Source organism: Podarcis filfolensis, assembly GCF_964270895.1.
Source record: "Podarcis filfolensis genome assembly, chromosome: 1".
Classification (NCBI taxonomy): Eukaryota; Metazoa; Chordata; class Lepidosauria; order Squamata; family Lacertidae; genus Podarcis; species Podarcis filfolensis.
Genome location: NC_139604.1, coordinates 97170245 through 97197310, shown reverse-complemented (window position 1 = coordinate 97197310; position 27066 = coordinate 97170245). Strand labels below are relative to the sequence as shown.

General features: G+C 38.8%; 1 protein-coding gene across 5 annotated transcripts in view; it reads left to right on the top strand.

The window, feature by feature from the left end:
* The window catches only part of CDIN1 (CDAN1 interacting nuclease 1), a 123689-nt gene extending 97631 nt beyond the window's left edge, over positions 1 to 26058 (top strand). For 4 of the 5 annotated variants that reach the window (XM_083619881.1, XM_083619885.1, XM_083619883.1 and 1 more), the window contains one exon: positions 23001 to 26058. In XM_083619881.1, the coding sequence (XP_083476007.1) occupies positions 23001 to 23115 (115 nt within the window). In that variant the 3' untranslated portion in view covers positions 23116 to 26058. The remainder of the gene's footprint in view (positions 1 to 23000) is intronic. The other variant, XR_014549466.1, reaches the window with a different exon arrangement.
* The last annotated feature ends 1008 nt before the right edge of the window (positions 26059 to 27066 follow it).

Below are 27066 nucleotides of genomic sequence, written 5' to 3'. Positions count from 1 at the left end.
TTTATTTCAAGAAAAAATACATGTATACATATATGTTGTTGTTTAGTCATTTAGTCGTGTCCGACTCTTCGTGACCCCATGGACCAGAACACGCCAGGCACTTCTGTCTTCCACTGCCTCCCGCAGTTTGGTCAAACTCATGTTAGTCACTTTGGGAACACTGTCCAACCATCTTGTCCTCTGTCATCCCCTTCTCCTTGTGCCCTCAATCTTTCCCAACATCAGGGTCTTTTCCAGGGAGTCTTCTCTTCTCATGAGGTGGCCAAAGTATTGGAGCCTTAGCTTCAGGATCTGTCACTCCAGTGAGCACTCAGGGCTGATTTCCTTAAGAATGGATAGGTTTGATCTTCTTGCAGTCCATGGGACTCTAGGAGCAGTTACATTTTGTTGTGTTGATATTTCTTTTTATTTGTAATTTTGTGTAGTAGTTTGTTTTTAAGATATAGAAATTGTATTGTAGTACTCAAGATTTGAAACTAACTAACAAATTTATTTGCTGTAAATGTTTGGTGACGCATGGGTACACAGCTAGTAGAGGTTTCTTGCAAAGTATTTGGAACTCAGGATCTATAAAGTTCATAAAAAATGGTTAAGTCTCACCGTTCTAGAATGCTTGGCTGCAGAATCGTAGTCCAGCTTTGTTTGTGTACCTCATGAGATCTTGCAGCATTGTGTATTTGTGTGAAAAAAAGATGCCAAGAGTGAAGATAAAATATTATTTCATATTTCATGTCAATATTTCCTCTAGAATTGCTTTTATTAGTAGCCTTTCTAAATCATGAATAGACTTTTTGTTGCATGTAGACTGCTGCAAGGCCAAATTGGTTTTTGAAACAATTATTCTATAAGTCAGAGTATGGACATAGCATGTGTGACAGTAACATTAGAAGTCTGTGACTATAATAAAGTGCAAAGTGTGTTTACTTCATTCATATGTTCTAGAATTTGGGGTTCAGTTTAAAGGATGTATAAAATGTGCACTTGTAAAGTCAGCAGCGTCTGCCGACAGACACAAATAGGTTAAAGGTTATAATCTTTTGAAAGAAGTTGGTTGGCTTTCCTGCTGGCCCTCCTATCAACTTTAACCTCCAACCTTCTTCAACATGTATCACTACAAATAAAACTGCTGAGGTTTGACAAGAGGATATAAAGTCACCAGGCCATCGCACAGAGATCTCTATATGATTTTCTTCTGCCTTAAACTTAAATGGATACTGCTGTAAGTCAGGTTTTTAATAGGAAGCCATAAACACTCACCCATATCACTTTAATTTTAATAATTTCTGTTTTATCAGGAAAAAACGAAAAAATATACATTGTAAATTATGTTTGACAACTAGAATTTAGTGGTTTTGTTATTGGTTGTCTTTGACCATTACACAGATTTCTGTTCTTCATTTTAATGTGTACAGTTTCAAGCAAGCAGCATATGATATTGATATAAACATGGCATTTTGTAAACAGGCTTATAAATGAATTTTTAGATCATGATTAAGACAAACCAGATGACAAAAATAAACGATATGTTTGCAATTTACTCCACTAACGTTAGAATAGTGGTTTCATGAACACCTGTGATTTGAGCAAAGGAGGGAGACTCTTGTTTCATTTTACCTTTGCACACTCTTCTAAAACTTGCAACAGTTGTGCGTGTCTAGAGACCTCTTCTTTTGACCTTAAAAAAGGTGTCTATCACTAGCAGAACTGATTGTTTCACAAATAGTTTTGCCAAAATAAGTATTTTTGCTGTCTCGCTATTTTCGTCAAACTACAGTTTCATGTTTATACAGGGGCCTACATTCCTTTCCTAACTTTTTTTTAAAAAAGAATTTAAATCTGAGGCAAATGGCACATAAAACCAGGATAGTAAGATTTATTTATATACAAAAAAAATATTCATAGCAGCTGTTAAAAGGCATGAGTACATAAAAGGGTCTGCACCTGGTGCTGAAAAGTTGGGGTGGCATTCAAAAGATAGAATCTAGAATAGAACAGACTATAATAGACTCTGGATACATCATTTTTGGTGTACAACTACACATATTAGATCTGCTCATATTGTGCTCTATAGGCACAGGACCCGAGGCAGAGTGGGTCGGCATCATTCCAATTCACCACCATGCTTTGGGTTGGATCCAAACTTCACTCCTGCTGCTAGGAAAGGGAAAGGCACATTTTGATGATTTCCCCCTCCTCTTGCAGTTTTCAATGTCACCTTCTATCCTGTTATGGATGGCTGAGGAACCTTCCAGGGCATTGTGGGAGAGGTGGCTACAGGGAAGAGAGAGGAAATGCTGCAAACTTACCTCTCCACCCCATCCTGCCACCAGAATCGCTCTACTGCATCAGAAGCCTTCCATGGATGGATGGAAGGCAAAATGTGGATCCTGCCCATAGAATATGATTGTTTGTTTAGAACCACTTTCTTAGCTGTGAGCTCCTCTTAATAGTTTCTATGTATCTATCTTTCAAAAATGAATTCTTCATAGCCTTTTGATTTATTCATTGACTATGAAATTGCAAACTCCAGGCTAGGACGTACTTATACTATAAGTTGCCTAATACTGTTTCATGATAATTTGAATTTTAACTCGTTCTTTTTCATGTCATTTGTTCTCCAGCTTCACACAAAGTGCCTCTAAAATAATCCCTATGGTTTGATTTAAAAAAAAACAGTTCTTGTTATTAATATAATTTTTTCTTACTTTTATAACATCACCTTTCTTCCATCATGGGACTTAAGGCAATAAACGTGTGTTTCTCACAAGGCCTTCTGTCCGCACACTGATCAGGCCTGGTTGGCTTCAGCAGGGTGGTTGCCTCAGCAGCCTTCAGATCATACCTGTTGGATGCTGACACTTCAGCCCAATTTTATAAATTATCCTATTTCACTTTACAACAAATTTGTGCTGTTAGGCTGAAAGATAATGATTTGCCCAAAGCTATCCAAAGAGCTTCCTGGAAGAACAAAAATTTAAACTCTAGTTTTCCCAGAATCGATATATGCTACTTGAGAACACCAAGTCCTAAAATAAATACAGTGGTACCTCGGTTTGCAAACATCTCCGTTGATGAACATTTCAGTTTTCAAACATGCCTCAGAAGTCAAACATGCCACGCTGCTTCCGCTGAGTGCAAGATCCTGAGGCCTAGCTGTCGGCTATTGAGTTTTCGGTTTTTGAACATTTCAGAACTCGAACGGTCTTCCAGAACGGATTACGTTCGAAAACTGAGGTACCACTGTACTGGTTTTAGGATGTAACATTTGGAGCAAACTGGAAAACACTAAATTCTATCAGTTTGCTTACTGTTTATCCTGGCATTAAGCATATTTACATGCAACTAAGTTCCACTAGTTTTACATTAGGGCTTGCTTCCAAATAAGTGTGGGTAGAAGTTCAGCCTGTATGTGTTTTTTAAAATACTACAACTCGAGAAAAAGTGCAAAAATAAACGCTTGTGAGAACAGTTAGATTTGAACCATTAATTAAGAAGTCAATCTTGCAAAACTAAGGAAGAATTAATAACTATTTCCAAAAAAGAAGAAAAAGTTAAAACAGAATAAGAAATTAAAATCTTCCAGTTGTTTATAGTATATTACTATCTCCCTTAGACTGCAATCCTAGGCACACTCTCCTGAACACAGTGTGACACCCTTCTTACTCTAATTCCCAGTGCTTATCCTATTATGAGCTGGAAACGTTTTGTCCTAACAACTTTATTTGTTGGGCTTTCTTAGTCTTTTCTGCTTTCTCTTATATTCTTATCAGTCATGCCAAGGCCATTATTTAAGTCGTCTTAAGAACTAGCTATTTCCACAGTTCAGAAATTCTGGCCCTGGTCCAGGGAACAGTAAGCACACCATCTTCCCCAAAAGCAGAGGTTTTTTGTACGTTGGCTTTTATGTGTATGTAAGGGGGATTCCTCTCTGGATTGGTGCCTATATCTATATCTATATGCATATATGAGGAAGCTGGCAGGGAACAACTATTTCCAGGGAAAATGCATATTTAGAGAATGGGACAGCTGATAGTTGATTCACTGGATAATTTTAACAGCCATACTTCTAACTTCTTTGTTCTCTTTCCATTTGTGTGATGCAACAATACTTAAAAGATTGCAAAACTGCACTCTTAGGACCCAACTAGATGTGACATAACAGAACTGTGATCAGATTTCCCACTGTCTGGGCTCAGGATAGATAAAATTGGAAGAAATTGAAAGACTGCAATACTTGCCCCAGTAAGCTGGGACTAAGTCCCATTGAATTCAGAAGGGTGGTTTAACATCATGGCACAATGAAAATATCAGATTCTACCTGTCTGATATTAACCCGAAGGTAACTGCAAGGGTGGCTGAGTTTCTGTCAATAGTATCTCTTAGAGTAGTGAATGGCACGGTTTAGCGGGAAGACACTCCAATGAAAATTGCTGTTACTATATATCTTATATCGCTTTTTATATATATATATATATATATATATATATATATATATATATATATATAAATGTATATGCTTCTTTTAAGATCTATATCTGTAATGCCTAATAAAGGTTTGGAGAAAGATAATTCAGTAGGACTAACTTCTTAGTAGACATGGTTAGACATGCACTGTAAATTTTCTGAACCAATCTTAAATAGTTTGGGTTGCATCCAGAGTAGACCGTCAGAAAAGGAGTAGGATACAGGCCAAGGGTGGCAGTGGAAGGGGGAATCACAGAAGCTGGGAAGAGGCAGCTTGTACAAACAGATGCAACCCTGTATTTTCAAAACAAAGATGATAGGTTACAATTAATTGCAAGTTTTGTCAAAGATGATAGGTTACAATTAATTGCAATCCTATAAAAATAAATGCTCGCTGTTATCTGCGTATTGCTTTCTTCTTCTTCTTCTTCTTCTTCCTCCTCCTCCTGAAATCCATGTCTCTAGATAATAGCAGACCATGTAACTGGTTGCATTTACAAAAAAAAAAAAGCAAAAAATGATTCCCCCCTCCCCCTCATACTTCTGCAATTCTCAGTTCAGAAATCTCATTGTGCAGTGGGGGAGGTACATTAATGCAATTAATTAAGGCTATTTCATAATGTATTCAAAGAAGGCCAAAATAGTAGTCATTCGGCCTCACAAGTTTGTATCCTGACAGGCAGAGGGGAGACTCATCTTGCCATTCTGTGTCAATTCTGTCCCATTTCTTCTCTTTTGGCTTTAAATCTTTATGCAATTAGTATATTATCATTTTCTACATAAAGAGTAGTCAATATTCATTAATGCATACTTGTATTTTTCATACACAAGTATGGCTGGGATTGAATTTTTTTTATTTTTTATTTTTATTTTTTACTACAAGTAAGACGATTCCTGTTGGATCAGGCCAAAGGCCCATCTAGTCCAACATCCTCTTCTCACAGTGGCCAACCAGATGTCTATGGGAAGCCCATACGCAGAACATTAGTGCAATAGCATTCTCCCCACTTGTGCTCCCCGGGAACTAGTATGCAGAGACATACCACCAGCAATTCGTAGACATCATGAATAGCATCCATCAATAGTCTATTTTCCTCAAATTTATCTAAAGCCCTTTTAAAGCCATGCAAGTTGGCGGCCATCAAAACATCTTCAGGGAGCAAATTCTGTATGTGCGTGGGAGGAACTACTTTCTTTCGTCTGTCCTGATTCTTCCTCCCATGCTAACCCTTGCACTGTATCCCACTGTCTACTGAACGTCAGAAGAGGTCTCTGGGAGGGTAAAGGGTGCTGCATTGAGGATGAGGGGGACGGAAAAGCAGACATTGCTTGTGTAGCTCCGACCACCTGAGAAATCTGTTTCCATGGGCATTTGGTCATATAGCCATGGCACCAGTTATGGGGAACCTTTGGCCCTCCAGTTGTTGCTAAACTGAAACTCCCATTGGCCATGCTTGCTGGAGCTGTCCCGCTGTTGGTCTTGGTCCTTTTGGCTGCATTTTAATGTTTTAATGTTGTATTTTAATCTTGTTTTTAAGTTGTATTCATTCAACTTGTTTTTATTATTGGTTGTTAGCTGCCCTGAGCCCGGCCTTGGCTGGGGAGGGCAGGGGTATAAATAAAGTTGTTGTTGTTGTTGTTATCAGTGGCTACACTAATAGCGTAGAAGAGCTTCTCCCATAAAGCATGGATTGTCCCGTCTCTGGCTTCCTGCTAAGCTGTGTGCGTTTGTGATATCTACTGCTGTTGCTTTTAAAAGGATTTTACTTTTGTGTTGTTCTCTTTGTTATGTGTTTTATTGTAGCCCCCTTTACTAGGAATAAGCCCCACTGAACTAGCTGAGACTTACTCCTGAGTAGACAAGTATAGGATTACACTGTCAAAGTTAAGTATGTTTGATAACATGTGCTTAGTTCAGGACTTTTTTCTTAGTACTGAATTAGTACTGGACTGAACTTAAATTTCTCTTGCACAAAAGTTAGATTTGCCCTCAAGTTTTCTCAATATCAGCAGACTAATGGGCTGTAATATCATTAGAAGCACCTGTAGTGACCATAAGTACAGGACATCTGAGTGTGGAGGTGGATTTGTGAGAAAGAAGTGACAGGTGCATCCCAAAAAAGGAGTTTGTGGTTTTCTTTAGGTTACAACAGAATACCACACCATTGTGGATGGTATTCAATGCTAGTCCTACCCAATGTAGACCCACTGAGTTTAATGGACATGGCTAAATTAGATTCATTCTTTTTCGTGGCTCTACTTTGTGTAGGACACAATTGAATACAATCGTGTATAAACACATTATTTAGGAATTCTTTCTGCATGCACCACTGGCCAATTAGACTTTGCATAACTGTGCAGTGAAATGGTTAAAACCTTACTAATGGAAAACATGAGAGAGGGAGAGAGAGACTCCTGCTTTTAGAAACTCCTTTATTAGGGCATTTATTGGATGCAGTTCTTTAATAGGACCAGAAGAATATGTGTGTGTCCTTAAGTTTATAGATGAGATAGCTATTTAATTATTAAAATGCAGAACAAACAGAATTGATTATAGAAAAGGAAATTGTGAAATACCATAATGCCAGTGCATTTCTATTGAATGCTGCAGCTATTTCCAAGTATGCATAAAGCTTAACACATGTAAAGAATCCATATGCCTCACTCAATAGCTAAACTAATTTTCTGTTTTAAAATTTCTAGTTTCTGAAGACAAAACTTCAAAGGAAGTCAGACCTATGTTTATCCCTCTTATATGTCAGAGTTTAAATGCAATGTTTTATGTATACAGTCATCATGACAGTTGAAAGAGCTATGAGGAAAAGCAATTATATAATTGCTTCAAGTATTAAGTGGAAGGGATAAAGGTTTTTAGAAACCATAGAACTGTTTTAATAATTGTATCACCTGAAGTTGAGTAGCAAAATTATGTCCTGATTATTTATAATAAGTAATTAGCTATATGCATGTATAGGCTATCAAAGATTTTCAGAAATTATTTTTCACTGGTATTCTCGCGCGTGCACACACACATATACAAACACCCCATCATTTTCTATTTTAGCAGTTTCCACAATTTAAATATTACATTCCTATTGTTTGCTTTCTGTTATATTAGTAGTGTGTGTTTTGCAATTCTAATCTTCACATTTTTCTTTCTTTATCACCAAAGTAAGCCTTTTGAAGCCGAGGAATTTTTCACAGCAATATTGACAGTGTTCACATTTGCATGATGACAGCCAAGGAATGGAGCAGTATTTTTTGAAATTGCAGAAGTATTTAGAACACTGATAAAAGCTGAAATATATTTTTGATGGATTGAAGTTAAGCATACATGATTTTTCCTGCTGTCAAAAGGCTCTGAATTTAGTGAATATTTGCCTGCTGTGAGAATGCAAGATTAACATCACAACCATCACCCGGGCACCCAAACCCTGCAATTTAATAGCTTTTTAGGTTCTTTCCTTTTTCTAAACAGCAATTAATCTCATTTTAGTACAATTTTCTCGTTTCTGAAGTTGCTCATTGAATCGCTGTTTTGTTCATATTTGGCTTCAGCTCCTCTGCATAGTCATTAAAGTCCCAATTAATGTCACCTTTAGCTGAAGAGTACTCATTTTTATTGAGAAAATGACAGTTGCTGCCATGAGTAGTGCAGTGTAATATACATTAATTGCCCTGTAACACTGGTAATTACGAGTTTTTCAAGCCTCTCAGTAAACTGTCATGCCTAGACAAGACTGTGCTAAAATAGATTACTCATTAGGGAGACCTGTCCTGTTTTCTGTTGGGTTCTTAGTGTTGGTTAAAAAAAAAAATCTTGAGCTTGAACAAATAGTTGCCAAAAGCAATTTCCTACAACAACATACTTCTGTTGGGTTCTCCACCCGTCACTTAAGTCTGCGGTCAGCAAATAGACAGGGTGCAGCAGACTCAAGAGAAGCTGAGATTTGGACAGTTTTTTTGTACCGTGCTCAGGAATAAGCTTCATAGTCCTTAATTCAGCACTGTAGCATTGTAGTATGCTGTGTTAAAACAGATACGTACTGCATTATGAAACAGAAATTGGTACTGACAGTGTTTGGTTAGTAAAATCATAACATCACTCACTGTCAGCTATATTGAACTTATTAAACTTGTAGCCAAATAGTTCTAAATTCAGAAATTATCAGGTCTGTTGAAGAATGATATATTTGGGTGTTTTTGGGGTGTATCTCTTACACTTTTAGATTATATATCTGAAGAACATAGTGCTAATACCATGAGTGAAATAATTGGTTCTCAGTATCAGCCTTTAATACATGTTGTTAAATATATGTCACACCACCAACTGAGCTGAAAAATCAGGTGCTTCTAATTTCAGAACGAATGTATTTTTCCCTCTCTTTCCAGAGCATTTCTTGTTTTTCCATTTTTTAACATAATCACTTCTAAAGGCACGGCAGTGCTGAACTGAAAACCTTTGTTTTATCTTTGTTATAACACCTGCTTTAGGCAATCTGCTCCCTTTCCTCCCCACCCCCCAAATGAATTTTGTCACAGCCTTTCTTATTCTCTGATAGTGATGAGCTAATGAAAGTAGATAGTACAATTTGTGCTGACCAGGTAGCAACTGCCAGCGTACAGCTGAGGATAGTTTAAAGAAATAAATAAAATATAGCACTATATCACTGATTTACCCATTACACAACATTAATAGTGAGAGACCTTGGTGTGTTTATCTGTTTGTATTGGTGTGCATTTATCGAATTGTTTATGACAAGACTAATTGGGGTAATTGTAGACACTGAAATTACCTGTCAACTATATGTAACCACACTCCCTTTCTTTCTGACAAATGATGACAACTGAGGGACCCCGTAGCATTACTCATGATGGCTTTTCGAGTGGTAATAAGGACAATAGGGGCCCTGGCTAATTTGACATGGACAGCCTTCACAACAAGAAGCCAGCTAAATGACTTGTCAGTAGGGGAAAGAAGTCGGAAAAGTAATGGAGTCCCCCATGGCGCTCTGACAGGGAGATGAGGCAATTTCAACGGAAAGTGAAAAGGCTTCAGTTTGTCAAGTATTTAGAACAATCAGAGAACAGCTAGAGGCTGGAACCTGACAATAAATTTGTGAACCATGGTAGCAGTTTCATATAGGTCAGTTATTTCATAATGGTTATGCAGCTTTTAGAGGTTTGTGCTTTCGTAGTGTACAGTACTTCACATCCGCCAACTGGTGCTTTGTCACCTTAAATTTGTGCTTTGCTTTTACACAGTGGGAATAATAGTTAAGGTTACAGAGTAACAGAAGTGTAAGACAGCATGGTTTTCAGACCCCCAATATACTGAAAAATAAACAAAATCTGGATAGTAATCCTGTGATAGCATCCATTACAAGCCAGAGGTGTTAACACAGAGTGGTGGACTGCAACTTTCTCATTTGTGTTTTATTCAAAGCTTTCTTTTTCCTTCTTTTTTTCTTAATTATTAAGGGTCAATTCCTGATGCTTTTTTTCTTGAACTACATTCCAATTTTTATGGTTTGCCTACCTGTGGTTACAGACATGTATAACTAATTACACCACAAAAATAACTAGCATTTGTTTAATGTTTTGCTGAAAGACTGGAACATTAAATAGAATTATTAAATCTGAACTATTTATATTTTGAGATTATCATAATCTTACTTTTCCCCCTTATTTCCCTTAATTTTATATATATATATATATTCTTTTGACGTTCATTTATTGATAAATACAGAGTAATTTTATATATCTGTCATTTGTATGGTTTGGCTGTATATTTTGATCTGGATTCTCATTTTACCCCTTTCCTTAGATTTAGTGAACACTTTCCCAAAGCAATCAGCAGCCATCTATATTTGCTTATGTATTCATCCTGTATACCAAAGAGCAGCCTTATCCTCTGACTATTGATATAACAAATTGGCACAATCCACAAACAATAAGGAGGTATCAACAGGCTTGGGCAAAGTCCAAACTACCAAAAATAAAAAATAAAATTAAGGGGAGGGGAGCCCTGTGAGAGAACCCCAATGAGGACTGAGAATGCTCAGTGGCCAGCAAATACTGGCAACTATTGGTGGGAGAGGAAGGAAAACCAGAGAGAAGGGCGAGGGGAAATTCAGTATCAGGAAATAGGATATGAACCTGCCTCACTGGAACCCTGAATAGGAGCACTCCATACTGCAATGTATGTACCAGGTCTCACTAATAATTATTCCTCTTTTTCTATAGCATTTTTAAAGGCTTTTTCATTCCTAAGTGCTTTTTTATTCTTTTTGTATTTGTCCTGTACAATAGTTACTTAATTGCATACTTCGGAGCTATGCAAAGATTTTGAACCCACATCTAAGTCCAGCATTCGGTCTGTCCATGTGAACTTCCTTCACTTAGCTTTCTTTTTTGGTCTTGCTAACTTGATTCTCATGAATAATCTTAACCACATTTTTTTTTTTAAATGCAGCACCGTTGCCACCAAAGTTGCTGTTTCCTTCTTACCGCTTTGGCTCCAGAGCCCTTAAATAAGTGCTTCAGTATCAGTCTCACATGTTCATGTTGTACTGGCCCAGTCTGACATAACATTACGCCAAACCATGGCTTAGTGCAAACACGAGAGCATGTGGGCTCCTGGAACAGAGACAGTAGCCATTTTGCTCTTCCTCCCCTCCTCCTGCTGTTGTGCTCCTGTGAGTTAAGCCATGGTTTGGCTTAGCATGTTGTCCATGGTTTGCTCTTGAGATTGCAGCTTATGGTGTGCAGTGACACACCACTGCCCCGTCCCAGGGAATATCTGTTGCAGTACTCTGCAGATTAGTTGTGCTGTCTCCCATTGGGAATGACAAAAAAGTAGACTAGAACCATCAGAACATTTTGCTCAACTGTGAAATATGTTTATAGAGGCCATGTAGAAACTGACCCAGTGTAACTCAGCGTTGTCTGACCGTTAAGTAAGCTCAGTCTTCATTGAGCTGTCCCCCCCCCCTTGGGGTTTTATTTCCTAAGCATTTTTGTGCTTCTGCAGGCCCCAGGATTCCACCAAAGATGCTGATACATCCCTCTCATTTTTCATCTACAACCATATTGTTTCAGAGCTGGAATAAAACTATTGATTAACGATATTTAGTAGGTGTGTATAGACATCTATTTAGTTTGCGTGTGTTTGTGTAGATAGATACAGATGAAGTGTGTGTGTCCATTATTCTGTTCCAATACAAATGTAGCATATTAGAAAAAAAATAATTATCTATATATTATTGCCGTTTTTATTACATTTATGTATTTGCAAAGTCATTTCCCCTTTTTTCTTTTTTGTTAGTTGGATGTAGTGAAGCCTATTTATCTAATAGGTGGCATATGTTGTAGAGAAAAACACAACATCCTCGTTTCCTCCAGACAATCAACCATGAAATAATTAACTGAACTTTTTGTTTTTCCAGCAGATTTTAAAGAAATACAATACAATTGAATTTGTCCAGGTTTTTAAGTGGGGAAGGGGACATAAAAGATGTGACCTAAGCATTTTATCTGGCCACATTCTCTTTTAACTGTTAAAATATCCCGAAGCACTCGATCACATTGCATTTTAATTTTAAAGCCATGTGTTCTATTAGTGAAGGGCACATGTTACTGATTTGCACTCAAAGTTCCAGCCTGTTTACCAGAACACAAGGCTGGCATGTCCAAAGTCTCATCTAGGTCAAAAGGCCTAGAGTCGACATCTTTCTGAAACTTTACCCTTGTGAAAACTGGAAGCTCTGATTAGCTCTGCCAACAGCCAATTGTATGGTTTCTTACTGCCACTGATTATATTAGCTTCACATTTATCAACGGCATAGCCAAGCACTTAACCTATTAACATAAGGATTTGTTTATTTAATGGCAGCTGCTATCCTCATCACAGTTGGGCCAAACCAGTGGAGTATATCTTGAAAGGATTTTTCCTAGTATGAAACAGCCCTCATATATTCAGTCATATTTAGGCTATATTTGGTCCTGAACCATTAACTTAAATGGGTGTTTTGTAACTGACTTTTGTGACACATTGGTTTCAGTTTGAAATACTATTTGATGCCTAGATGTTTGCACAAAGAAAAATTATTTAACCGTGTGTGTGTGTGTGTGTGTGTGTGTGTGTGTGTTTTAACACAAACCATGAGGTACATTTAACACACCAATTCTATATGTGTCTACTCAGTAGTAAGTCCTATTGTTTACAGTGGCCCTTGCTCCCAACATAACCAACAGGCAGCTACTCCTGTGGTGGGAGTGGATTGCGCCCCAATATATAAAGTAAATATTTAAAAATTATACTACACACACACACACACAAAAAATATCCTTGTACATAGAAAAGTAGCATCAAGTTCTGCTAGCCTATTTTTGTTGAGTTTCTTCTAGTGTTCCCTTGACAAAATATCTGTTTTAGCCTCTCTGCCTGTCTCTCTCTTTTACAACTGTTCAGTTAGGGGTTGGGGTTAGTGGTTTTATTTAGTCTTGTGTTGTTTTTAGCATTCTTTTCTGTTAGCTATTTCTTAGCGCTTCTTCGCCTCCTAAAAAGGCAAGATATAAATACCTTAATAAGTAGACAGAATGATCCCACTATTTATACTTTGTCATTCTATTTTTAGTGCACACACGGTACAGAATTCTTTGTGGCCCAAACTGAAATAAAGCTAATTTGCCCATGAGTTATAAAATGCTAAAGGGAATGTTACCTGAGAATCACAAGATCCCATGAAGATTTTTAGTTGTTTCATTTTATGTGATCAAGAAAACATCCTAAAATCCATCATCCCTTGGATTATCGTCTCCTAAGTATTTTATTAAGACCAGTATTTAAAAGCAAAAGCCTTTCTAGAGCAAACATTTCCATAAATTTGCACATACATAAATACTTATGTGTTAAGCCAGACCAAATAAATACAGTAAAGAGAAAACAATGCCTAATCAAACAAACTTCTCAATCCACTTTGAGTAATATCTTAGAAGTTTCCATGCTTGGAAAATGAGGTTCTTAGAATTAACTAATAGTTCAAAGGTGGTGTAAATTACCTGGAATTACAAATGAATTGTAATTCTTACTTTTACTCCTTCAACTGGAATTATAGCTCTTTTAATCTCTAGAATTTACCATTTTCCTCCTGTTGCCATAGTGAAATCAGGTAGCACGAGCAAAGCTGCAGGGTTTTTTTTTTTCTTCCCTTTGAACTTAGTTAAAAATAATGCTTAATCTATTAGGCATGCTCTTAAAATATGCTTTAAAAATGTAAATGTAAAAGTAGAGCAGGTAGAAAGTCAAAGACTGACAGGTTTAGAAATGAGAATCCTGTTTATCCATGTGCAGTTTCAAGGAAAGATTTTGCCCCTTTATCAGTTACTTTTTGCCTCAAAAGACATTTTAAACCCAAAGAAACATTTTGCTTTGCCAAGTTCACTGGTTTGAAATGCAAGTGTGATCTCTACACATCCAAAAACAATCCAAACTTGTGAGAGTAATAGCTTTTGCTACTGAAACGGGTGGATTTATTTTGATTATATATTTTCTGGTTTTATATTTTGATTTTGTTATGTGAACTTCCCTGAGACCTCTGGGTATAGCGTGATATATAAATTCAATTAATAATAATAATAATAATAATATTTTCCTACTGAGTTGTTTTTTTTCTGATGAAAGCCTCCATTTACCTGTGGCCCTCCAGATGTTGTTTTCCTTCAAATCTAATCGCATCATCCCTGCCCATTGGTCTTGCTGACAGGAGCTGATCCAAGTCCAATAGCATAGGAAAGGCCACAGCTCCCCCCCCCACCCTCTTACTTACTAGCTCTTGAATCACCTGGCTGTCAAAAAATGCTGGTGTAATCTTGATTGGGTTTTGCTCAATTACAGTAGTAAGCAGTAGCAGGCAGCGGGGTTGTGCTGGGTTGTTACCTGCCTGAGTTGCAGCTGCATGCTGAGATGGAGATGGGCAAGTAAGCGGCGAGTTTGGTGCAGTGCAAACACACAGGCAGTAGCACCAGATTGGCTCCATTGGCATGTTCGCACCGCAACAATCTCACGTCCACCTGGCCCCTCTTCATCTCCATCCTGTTATGCACCAGCCATTTGGCCAGAGGGAGATAAGGTAAGGGGCACAGCCCCAACACATCATCCGCTACTGATTTTTACAAACAAAGGCTATCGGTGCTTACTAAGATGGTGGCTCTGTCTCTACAGTTGGCGGCAGTAATGCTTCTGAATACCAGTTGCAGGAAACCACAGGAGAGGAGAATGCTCTCGTGCTCTAATCCAGCTTGTGGGCTTGGTCGCTGTGAGAACAGGTTGCTGGGATAGATGAGCCATTGCCCGGATCTAACAGGCTATTATGACATTCTTACACTCAATTAAGGGATGCGGGTGGCACTGTGGGTTAAACCACAGAGCCTAGGACTTGCCGATCAGAAGGTCGGCGGTTCGAATCCCTGCAATGGGGTGAGCTCCCGTTGCTCGGTCCCGGCTCCTGCCCACCTAGCCGTTCGAAAGCACATCAAAATGCAAGTAGATAAATAGGTACCACTCCAGCGGGAAGGTAAACGGCGTTTCTGTGCGCTGCTCTGGTTCGCCAGAAGTGGCTTAGTCATGCTGGCCACATGACCTGGAAGCTGTATGCCGGCTCCCTCGGCCAGTAAAGCGAGATGAGCGCCGCAACCCCAGAGTCGGCCACGACTAGACCTGATGGTCAGGGGTCCCTTTACCTTTACCTTTTACACTCAATTAGTATTTTGTAGTGTTACACTTCTACTTTGAAAGTAATGCAAAGCATCTTTTTTTTTTTCACTCTGCCTTTATTGAACTATGATTTATTTATTTAGAAAAGCTTTATAAACTGCTTGATCAAAGGCCGAATCTCTGGGGTACATTGCAAAGTTGTCGATAAAAACCACAAATCAGCTAAAGCACAGATAAAATCAGCAAAAATGTTAAAACAAATGTAGGCAACGGAATCATATATCTGGATAGGCTTGCTGAAATAAAATTTAAAAGGTTGTCAATAGGTATATAAAACAACATAGCATGGATGCCTGCCTTATGTCAATAGATTGGACTATTAAATAAATTATTACTTTACAACAAGAGATGAATTAGACAAGTGCTTATGAAACCTTGTTCTAAACAGTTGCAGGGATGGAGGTGTTAATATAGTCTGTTGAGCCTTGTCTCTTTAAGATCAGTCATGAAAGACCAGCAGGTAGCATACTTTCTCTGGCTAGAAGAAGGAATGACCTTAGGAAAAGGAGGTTGTAGCAAAAACTATTTTGGCCTAGGCTCCCAATAAAGAATTAATTACTTGAGGCCTAGCCACCTAGTCACCTTTTGGGTGTGTGACACCTCAGTATGACACATGTAGTGGGAGAGATTTTGTCTTTGGCACATCTCACTGTTCTGGCAAGGACTGTAGCCAGATCAACAGCTGAAAAAAGAAAAGATTTCTTCTGGCACAAGGCAGCCAGAGATTATTCAGATATCATCTTGCACTGGCCCCAGGATGGCCTGTTAGTTCAAGCCCTAAAAATAAACAACTATTAATCACCTAATGGCAAGATGAGTTGACCAGCACTTTGGCTGTCTGGACCTCAGGTTAACCTTTCTCAATAGCTTGTCTCATGTTTTCTGTCACCCTGGCAGTTTGCAGCCTGGCATTCCTCTTAAGTCCGTCAGTTTCAAGCTTAACTAAATGTTTGCTTCTAATTCTTCTCAATGATGATGTATAGTTTGGATCTTGGGGGAATTAGACAATAGAGGGCTTCCCCCCTACTTGCAGCCTTTCCAGAATAGGTTAATGGGCATGAAAGATTTGGAATGAAGATAAAGCTTTGTAGAGGGAACATTATATTTTTACGTACATCTCATGAAACAGCCATTTGGCAGAATTCTTTTCAAAGGTAGAATTCACTCTGATGTGAGGTTTTTGCTCTGTTTTTCTTATGCAAGTAGTAAGGAAAATCATAATCTGCACATAGTTCTCTCTAGCTAGTCCTTATCTCACCATCACCACTTAAAAGATTAGTAAGCTAAGGATCTTGAAAACCATCCTGTGATTTTTATTATGTACAGCCCATATTACTGAGCGCATAGGACGTGAGGCTACAATTAACGTGGGCTTCTATTATAATTCCTCGGCAAATCCTTTTTATTGCACCAAACCCATTTAGACTCATTAAATGCCTAGTTTCTTCATCTAAACCACAATGTGGATAAAAGCAACTCAAGATCGTGCATTGCCATGGCTGGGTGTGGAGACCCAAGGCAAACGGATATGAAAGGCGCTTCCAAACTGGCAAGAGTTTGGGGTGGGGGGGAGAGAAGCAGTGTCAAGTATCTTGCTGAAGAGGACATTAGGAAAGAGTGAGTCTAATGAGCCTATGCATTGGCCTCCAGTTGACTGAACAAATTGCAGTGCTCCCTGCTAGTGCTGGCTAGTGAGGTGGCTTCTGAAAACAGTGGTGAGGTGTCAGAGGACAAAGGTCTGTGGCCTGCTCTGCATCCCCTAAGCTAGTCAGCTGCTGACAGGTGCAGTGGAAGAAGTTGAAGTAACATTCAAATGCCAGTCTGGTCATCTGTGCATGGGAGCCCTATCTTGTTCTTCCTGTCACAATTAGCATATCGTGGGCCATCTTCCTCCCAGCAGTGTACATTCCCCACCCAGGACTGATTTGAAACTGAGTTTTAAAAGCCCCATGAGGATCATCTCCCACCTAGGCAGCCATAGATGGTTCATGCCCTTTATGTGTTGGATGGCTAGTTTCTTAGTTTGGAATGATTCAGTGTGAACATTATGAATGTATTTTAAATGCTTTTCACATAATCCATCAATTTTGTCAATTTTTCTCAGTACAGTGGTACCTCGGGTTAAGTACTTAATTCGTTCCGGAGGTCCGTTCTTAATCTGAAACTGTTCTTAACCTGAGGTACCACTTTAGCTAATGGGGCCTCCTGCTGCTGCCGTGCCGCCGGAGCACGATTTCTGTTCTTATCCTGAAGCAAAGTTCTTAACCCGAGGTACTATTTCTGGGTTAGCAGAGTCTGTAACCTGAAGCGTATGTAACCTGAAGTGTATGTAACCCGAGGTACCACTGTATACAGTTTTAAGTTTACATTTTAAACTCCCCAATAGCCACCAAAATAGTAGATGGCTTTAATGTCCACAAAATAAACAATTGCTTTGAGTTATATATAAGCCAGAAAAAAGGACCAGCAGCATTCCTACAGTCTGTTAATGCTCCAATTGTTGCCACACAAATAAAACATCCTTTTTTTGCGTAAGCAATAGTGCATTTGAGTTAAACTGTATTCAACAGATGTATGATAATGTGTAGAAAACTATGTATTCCTTTCTTCAAACCTACTAAATACGTAAAAGTGTTTGAAAACACCATGAGCCTGGCTGCAGTGCAAGACACTTTGCAATCTTTCACCGGCTTCAGATGGAAGCAGAGACAGTAGTACCTGGCAAGCAGGTTGGTAGGCACAAAAAAGCAAGACTTGACAGGCTTCAACCAGTGTTCAATTCGCTGGTCCACAAAATTCAGTTGTGAAAAGTGGCTTGAAGCACAGCTAAGGACTATGCTCTTGGTGCTTTTAATGTTACATCTGTCTTCAGCAGCTAATAATAATAATAATGGACAGTGTTCTTGAAGCTACAAACATAGAATCATAGAATCATAGAGTTGGAAGAGACCACAAGGGCCATCGAGTCCAACCCCCTGCCAAGCAGGAAACACCATCAGAGCACTCCTGACATATGGTTGTCAAGCCTCTGCTTAAAGACCTCCAAAGAAGGAGACTCCACCACACTCCTTGGCAGCAAATTCCACTGTCGAACAGCTCTTACTGTCAGGAAGTTCTTCCTAATGTTTAGGTGGAATCTTCTTTCTTGTAGTTTGGATCCATTGCTCCGTGTCCGCTTCTCTGGAGCAGCAGAAAACAACCTTTCTCCCTCCTCTATGTGACATCCTTTTATATATTTGAACATGGCTATCATATCACCCCTTAACCTCCTCTTCTCCAGGCTAAACATGCCCAGCTCCCTTAGCCGTTCCTCATAAGGCATCGTTTCCAGGCCTTTGACCATTTTGGTTGCCCTCCTCTGGACACGTTCCAGTTTGTCAGTGTCCTTCTTGAACTGTGGTGCCCAGAACTGGACACAGTACTCCAGGTGAGGTCTGACCAGAGCAGAATACAGTGGCACTATTACTTCCCTTGATCTAGATGCTATACTCCTATTGATGCAGCCCAGAATTGCATTGGCTTTTTTAGCTGCCGCGTCACACTGTTGGCTCATGTCAAGTTTGTGGTCAACCAAGACTCCTAGATCCTTTTCACATGTACTGCTCTCAAGCCAGGTGTCACCCATCTTGTATTTGTGCCTCTCATTTTTTTTGCCCAAGTGCAATACTTTACATTTCTCCCTGTTAAAATTCATCTTGTTTGTTTTGGCCCAGTTCTCTAATCTGTCCAGGTCGTTTTGAAGTGTGATCCTGTCCTCTGGGGTGTTAGCCACCCCTCCCAGTTTGGTGTCATCTGCAAATTTGATCAGGATGCCCTTGAGTCCATCATCCAAGTCGTTGATAAAGATGAGTCTGACCAAGTCAAACATGTTTGACCTGAGTCAAACATGAGTCTGACCAAGCTGCGGGAGGCAGTGGAAGACAGGAGTGCCTGGCGTGCTCTGGTCCATGGGGTCACGAAGAGTCAGACACGACTAAACGACAACAATTTCCATTACATTATGAGATAAATCTGTCAATTATTAGTAACGTTTCACACTTACCTGTACACAGTGTTCAATGTACTGTATATGCACAAAATTAATGAATGCACACATTAACCACATTTTTGCAAGTATCCAGGAGACAGGATTGGTCACATATGGTAGCAAACAATGTAGCAAACATACAAGGGTAGGATTCTGGATTTATGGAATACAGCCAAGCTGTGTCATAAACTGATTTTGAAAGTTCCCTCATTTTCCAAAGCAATTTGCTGTGCGGCATGTTGGGAAAGTTATTTAGGAAACATATTTAAGAAACATAAACCCAAAGAAACCAAGCCTTGTGAGGAATAGTTTAGAGAACTGGGTATGATTAGCCTGGTGAAGAGAAGACTGAAAGGAGATATGATAACCATCTTAAAATATCTTAAGGGCCGGAAGATGGAACAAGCTTGTTTTCTCCCGCTCTGGAGGGTGGGACCGGAACAAATGGATTCAAGTTATGAGAAAGGTGGTTCCAAGAAAACATCAGGAAGAACTTTCTGGCAATGAGAACTGTTCGACAGTGGAACAGACTCTCACAAGAGTTTGTGGACTCTCCTACCTCGGAGGTTCTTAAGCAGAGGTTGGATGGTCATCTGTCATGTATGGTCTAGTTGAGGTTTCTGCATTGCAGGTGGTTGGACTAGATGACCCTTGGGGCCCCTTCCAACTCTACACTTCTATGATTCTATGAAAGCATCCTCAGACAATCAATATAATTGTAATATCTGGTTAAATCAATGTTTTGGATTCCTTCCATAATGGTTGAATTTCCAGTCTCCTGACAAATATACTTTAGCTAATTGTTTGCATTTCAGTGTAACTCTTAAGGTAACCATTATCTCTGGGAATTGCACTTGAATATTTTTTAAAAGGCTTAAATAGTATGTACAGCATCTCGTGGATTAGGCTACTCAGTAAATTTATGGTCAATACATATAACCCATTATTTTCCTTTACCAAGTATAAAAACTCTAGTGTCCCCCTCTACTCCACTGGGGTTCAGCCCCCCGTTTAACAAGTCTGACCACAAAGTATAAATCTGTACAATGCCTTGAAGGTAACATTTGTGTGTGTGTGTGTGTTATAGCCTGCTTTATAAATGGTTTAGGAAATGGGCTACAAGATTGCAAACAGATTGTGGGAAATGATCTTATTTTCTGGAGTTGGGCACAAGAGGAATCCACGCGTTCCTTGCACTTAAATAGGAGCATCGAGTAAAAACTAAAAGGTTTTTACATTGCACAGTCTAATAACTGTCTGAAAAAGGTCATTTCTCCAACATTGTTGATTTCTTCACTGATTAATGCTTGGACTTTCAAAATAAATCACATTGCTCCAGCATAATGGCCTATGAAACGCTTTTCTTTTTAGACAGGAGTCTCTTGTTTTGACACTGGATTTGGATTCCGAAGACTTTCTTGGGTTGTTTCCATGTTTTCTTTATTTAAGAGAGCGCCATGGCCCTCACACCTTGTCTATGAGCTTCCCAGAGGCATTTGGTTGAACAGAATCCTGGTCTAGATGAGCTTTGGTCTAATCCAACAGGGCTCTTCCTATGTTCTGATTTCATCACAGTGAGCAATAGTTGTAACATTTTCCGTTCAGCCTAACTTTCTTTAAAGTGATCACAAAAGAAGGTTGGTCACCAATTTGTTTAACCGTATAATTAATCTATAAATAAGTTTCTGCACTTACTCTATAATTTGCAGCCCTGAATTGGGTTCTTCACAAATCACATCTATGCATCTATGAAAAATGGTGGTGAGTCTCAAATTAAAAAGGGTGGTTCTTGCTTCTATCTTTGACCTCTTTACTGCTTCCCGTTGACACAAAAGGGAAAAAAGGCTAAATGACTTTTCAAATTAAGGCAGCAATAATTAACTACTGGCATTGTTTGTGATTTTCCGATTCTGCGAGCTAATGAGAGAGAAATTAGTGCTTAGCAGCAGGAGTTTCTGATAGTCAGTGCCAAATGTTAAATGTGCCAACAAGTTAATTTTGGTTTTAAGTACTTCACTTAAGTCTTTTTGAACAAGGAATTAGAATAGAGATTGTATGGATGTTGCGCATATGCTACCTTTGATTTATGGAGACATTGTATTATGAGATACATCCTGTCCGGCATTGAAGGAATAATAACATTAATGCATAAACTACAGAAATCCAGTTGATTCAGTGGGCCAGTTGAAACATAACCACAAACCATGGTTTGTGATTACAAGAGAGGATCTATTGTAGGCCACTATAATCTGGTTTTACTGCCGATCACCATTTCGAAAGAATTATTTAACACAGCTAAATCTGCAACACTAGTCCTTATATAGCACCTGTCATTCTAAAACACCCAAGGTTTTAAGAGTGAAAGATGCTATACACAGCAATTGCTTCTGAAAGCATAGGAAGGCAGTGGTTATAAATCCACAGATGGCCGAATTAAGCAGTTGAATATAAGAAAGGTCCTCCGTCTAATCAGAATGGTAAAAGAAGTCCACTAGGTTTTGTCGCTTTTGTTCATTATTCATTAGACATCTGTGGAACGGTCCTTCCATTGTAGTGTTGGAAAGAACCATCCCAACGAAGCCAGCCTGGTTCTGCCCACATTTTTAAATATGTTTTATTGACTTGGCGGACTTTTAAATTGTTATGGCTCTCTTGAGACATCCCCATTATAATTAAGGCCCTTAACAAAAGCTGACTACCATGTTGGTATGAATTCAGACCCGTGTACCAACCATTATATGACATTCCACTGACCTTGTACATACAGTCTCTTAACAGCTCATCCTGTACTGTTGTTTTTGGCAAGTTCACTATGCCATACAATAAATCACAGAAAGGCAGAAGGGAAGAGCTTTCTGGCCTCGTGTTGTACAGCCTGGTGTAACGTTAGACTATAGAAGGCTGTTCTGTTTTTAGACATCCTTTTACTAACCTAACATTCATAATTTATGATTTCACTGTAAAATTCTTGCAATACTATACCAAAAGTAGTGCTTCCCTTTAATTAAGTGCTCTCAGTAGGAAAAACGTGAAACTGATGTGCAAAACATATCACTACACAATGATTGATAGTGATTACTTCTTTATGAACCCAGCCTGAGGGTCTGAACTTCCTGATGGATAAAATAGGCCATGGGGCTACTTCCTGAGATTGCCTAGTAGGGATCAGTCAGCCTTAGTAATATCTGAGGAATTTCTAAGGCACAAGCAGGAGAGTTTTAGAGTAAAAAAAACCGCTGTGATGAACTGTGTTTTTGCATTGATAGTTTCTTGCGCAATTCCTCATTGTAGAGATTTTATTACAAAGAATAGTAAGCATTGTACAATACTGAAATCTTTGCTCCTCTCTGAATTCTTCTTCATACTCTTCCCTTTTCTTAATTATGAAATATCAGGGCTGGAACAAGTGGAAAGCAAAATAATATAGCGCCTCCTCTAAAAATCATGCAGTGTTCAGCCAAAGGTTCTTATTGGACTATTATTAACTAATATTCAAGGAAATAAAAAATAATATTTGTTTGTCCAGTAAGAATATTTGGAGATCCTTTGAAAGATTAAACACAGCCTTTAGTTTAAACGTGCTTTATCTTCAATACCTGTAAAGCGCTTTGCTCACTTTCCATGACTTGCTTCCAGAGTTATTAATAGTTCACAGCTTCACATGTTTTTATGCTCTTCTTGTTGATTGTGATTATTCATTAATAATGTCTGGTCTTTTCTTTTTTACCCTAGATTTGGTCCCGGACTAGTTATCTATTGGTATGGCTTTATCGAAGAGTTGGACTGTCATCGCAATCGTGGTATCTTGCTCAAAGACTGCTTCCCTACAGACATAGTTACTCTTTGAGACTTCCATGGGGGTGATAGAAAAAATGAGAGGAAAAGGCGAATCCGGAAGCAATTTTACTTTCCTGCACTATAAACTACTGGCAACATCTGCCCTGAACTTCAGGTGAACTCTTCCAGCCCAGGATCACACTACTACTACTTTAGACAAACACATCAAGGGTCTCTGCTTTACTTCAACCCTCTGCTGATGCAAGCAGCCAAAAAATACAGACACAGCCCAAACATTATCAGCATTTCTGTCTCTGTCAAACAGTTTATAGATAGCCGTAATCTTTCTTCCTTCCGGATGGCTTCTCCTTGCACTTGGAACAAAAGAAGAAATGTGGAGGCTGAAAGGTGTGGCTTTCAGTTTTCCTCCCAGTTATGAAGTCACTTTAAAAAAATGTCTTCTGTCACACAAGCCCCTTTTCTGGTAAATGTTAAAAACCTAGCTAACACAAACTTAAGTATTCCTTTCTTAAATGGTCATGTTGTACCAAGCTACTACAGGCTCGTATAGGTTAGGGAAGCAAGTCATCTGGCAATACATTGTTTTAACTCTGAACTTCCAGGGTTTCTGGGCACAAAGCCAGACAGTTGACCCTTTTAATGTACATTTTAATTACTGGTATTTATCTCATTTCATGCTGTTAAAAGCAATAGCATAATTGTAGAAATGCTATTCTCTCTTACAAAAAAATGTTTCATTTGTCCGATCCTGAAATTAAAAGTCAAGAAATATTTATAGTATATATTAAGTTGTAATGGACATTTTAATATTTTAGAATAAAGTGGGCATTGTTACAGCTTGAGTCTTAGCCTGGCAATCTGTGTTAGAAAGATCTTTTCGGTAACAGTATTAAGGCAAAGATTTTATTTGGACATGCTGTGGAGATGACTGAGAATCAGAGCTATGTACCTGATATATTACCCTTGGATATGAATTCAGTACCTAATGGTCATGCTCACAAGCATATAAAACTATTCAGGCTATAGCAACCCTAAGTGGATGCCTCGTGCACTCCCATAGCCTATTTGAAGTCCTCAGTTCATCATCCAACAAGTACTCAAAGCTCTTCATGTATATTCCACTTTCATGGCAGAAGGAAATGGAAGAAATATAATTATCACTGCTTTTCATACTCTTTTGATAAGCTATTATAAGCTTCTTTCCATTGCTTCAGAAACTGGTCCTACCCACATTCATATTATATATTTTCTGCCAGTCACTAACATTCTCATATCTTTATATACTCATCTCAGCAAGGAAAGACAACGTTCTGCTTACACATTCATTCATTTATTTGTTAATCACAATTATACCTTCCCCTTAAGCAAAAAAGATCTCAGAGCATCTTACAAAAATCTTTCCTAAAACACGCTTTTGTCCTCAGGCTCGCAAACGAAAAAGACGTAACACACAAGGAAAAAGGAATGATAGGGAGGAGGAAAATGCAAGCTCCAGCACACAAGTTCTTACAATTACAGCCAGCAGTGGTATTGGCAGTTCTGGCTGTGGGGAATTAAATATGAATTTCTGTGACCCACATGGGGGGGGGGGGGCTAAAGAAAATGGCTGGGTTCAGAAATGCCTGGATTCAAAACACAGGGCTTTGCACACTCTCCTGCAGAGACAGAGCCCCAGTAGCAGAGATTAAACTCACAAAAGTTAAGCAGTAATATAGGGTTAGGAATATAGGTTGCTAAAACTTTTTAACCAGTTCAATTGCACACAGCAGCTAACCTCTTTCTACGCCTCTTGCTATGAGCAGGCCACACACAGAAGTAAGTTTAAAATAATTTACTTACAGATATTCAAGGTCTCGGCCATGCATTGTTCCATGCAGCAGCAATGATAATGCAGGCAGAACACTCTTGGGTAGAAAATACAGCAGGACAACTTCGGTTATGCATTCTAAGCTTAGAGCTAGCTTAAGCATATCCATCCTGGTTGATTACATGATGCAGAGATAGAGAGATAAAGGAAGAGGAAAGAAGCTTCACTTCCTTTCCAGAGGAGAGGGAGTATGATCAAACTGAAACTATCTAGCAATACAACTCTATGATCCTTAACCCCTTAATGCACCAACTAGCAGTCATGCATAGTTATGTTTTACTGCAATTACTGCAATCTCCCACACTGGCTGTCTTTCCCTTAATAAGAGCAATCCTTCCCCTGAAACACTCTACACACACACACCCTGATCAGATCCAGGAACAGAGCTTGTGAGACATCTAGGTCAAAAGGGCAGAGCAAATCCTGAAATTACCTTTTCCCCAGAGTTCACTCAGTTTTGCTGTTTTTAAAATGAAAATGGGAAAATTTCATTGTATTAAAAGAAATAACATTGCTTCCTCCTGCCCCCTCCACCATCCATTTCCAGCAGAAGAATCTCAGTGCTTTTCCTAGAGTAGACCTGCCTATTTTGCAGAGGACCCTGTAGTTTTTGAGGTATGTTTCTTTGAAATATTAAACTTTCAGCAAGACCTTATTTCAAGCAGCTGTAACTCATTTATGTTTAACATACTGCAACATGCTTGTAGGTTTGCTTGCACATAAAAGATGGCAGAAGAAATCTGTAGTGTGTAACTTACTGGTACTACACAGAAGTAACATTGAGGGTGTTACTACCTGGTGTACATAAAACTTGTTCAAAAGGTGAAAATAAAATAGTCTTCCAGCATTATTCCCATACAGAACTGAAGATGAGGGTTGTCTAAATGGGGTGGGGGAGGTTTTAAGGGTAAAACTGGATTTGCTCGAGGTGGTACAGCTGCATTCTGTTGTGTGAAGTAATCTGCAACAGCAGCCTTTATAAGATGGCTTAGTAGTTCTCTCTCTCCCTGTCTTTGGAATAAATTAAATTTATCTGCACAGATGTTGAAAATCCTGCTCAAGCCCCATCTAATCTTTGTTTTGTTTGAATTTTACATTAAATTATGTTAAGGAAAGATAAATAAACGAGGTGCTTGTATCTTAGTATTTATACCCCTCCATAACGTTGTGACATAACAGGTTGGCAGACTATATTGGTGTCTTCAATCAAAGTTTTTGACTTTATTTAGAAATGAGCCCATATAATCATTTTAAAAATAGCATGAAGCAAGTCATAAAGACTTGCTGTCGAACTGTGCTAATTCTCTTTCCACAGCCTTACCATCAGCTAAATTATTTTAAAAACTGATAAATTAAAAATGGTACTCTATTGCAAAATAATAGCATATGTGTATTTTTTTCCTTATCAAATATACACATCAATTATAAGTGGGTTTTTTAAAAAAAAACAACTAAAAAAAACTATTGTGTTTTTTTACAATGCTATAGTCATTAGAACCTTAACATTACAGCCAAATCCAGTTTTATGGAGAGAGTATTCTGCAGAATGTGCTAATGAATTATGCCAAGCAAGAAAACAGAAGTGGGCATAAAACTGAATGATGTTCTCACTGGCATATATAGACTTACCAAGCATCTGCTCTTACAAACACTGTAAAAAGGCCTTTCCCCAAGCCATAGAAACTGCTGCATTTGTGTGCAATGAGTTCAATATGGAGATAAAAGGAAAATCTTTGGTTCATCAATAATGAGACATGGACACACATGGGCTCATTCTCAGTTGCCAGAGGCTCAGCTAATTACCTTTCTGTTATTCTTGGGGGTGGGAGATCTTCCTAAAATGGAGAGGGGAGTTAAAATTAAGTAGATATGGGGGTGGGGGGGATATAGTGATGACGAGTGACTTCTTCGGTTCGGATTAAGACTCTTTCAGAATTCTCAGTGGCATAATGAAGTTTTCTCTCAACAAACTGGTAAGAGTGGGGGCAAACCTGTGACTCACTGAGCAAGCCTTGTGTCCGAGTAGGGATTCTCCACAATTTGAATGCAGGGCTCCCTAGTCAAAACCAAACACCCTAATTACACAGGGGTCACCAGTGTTGCACCCACAATAATTCTGAACAGAGGAGAGGT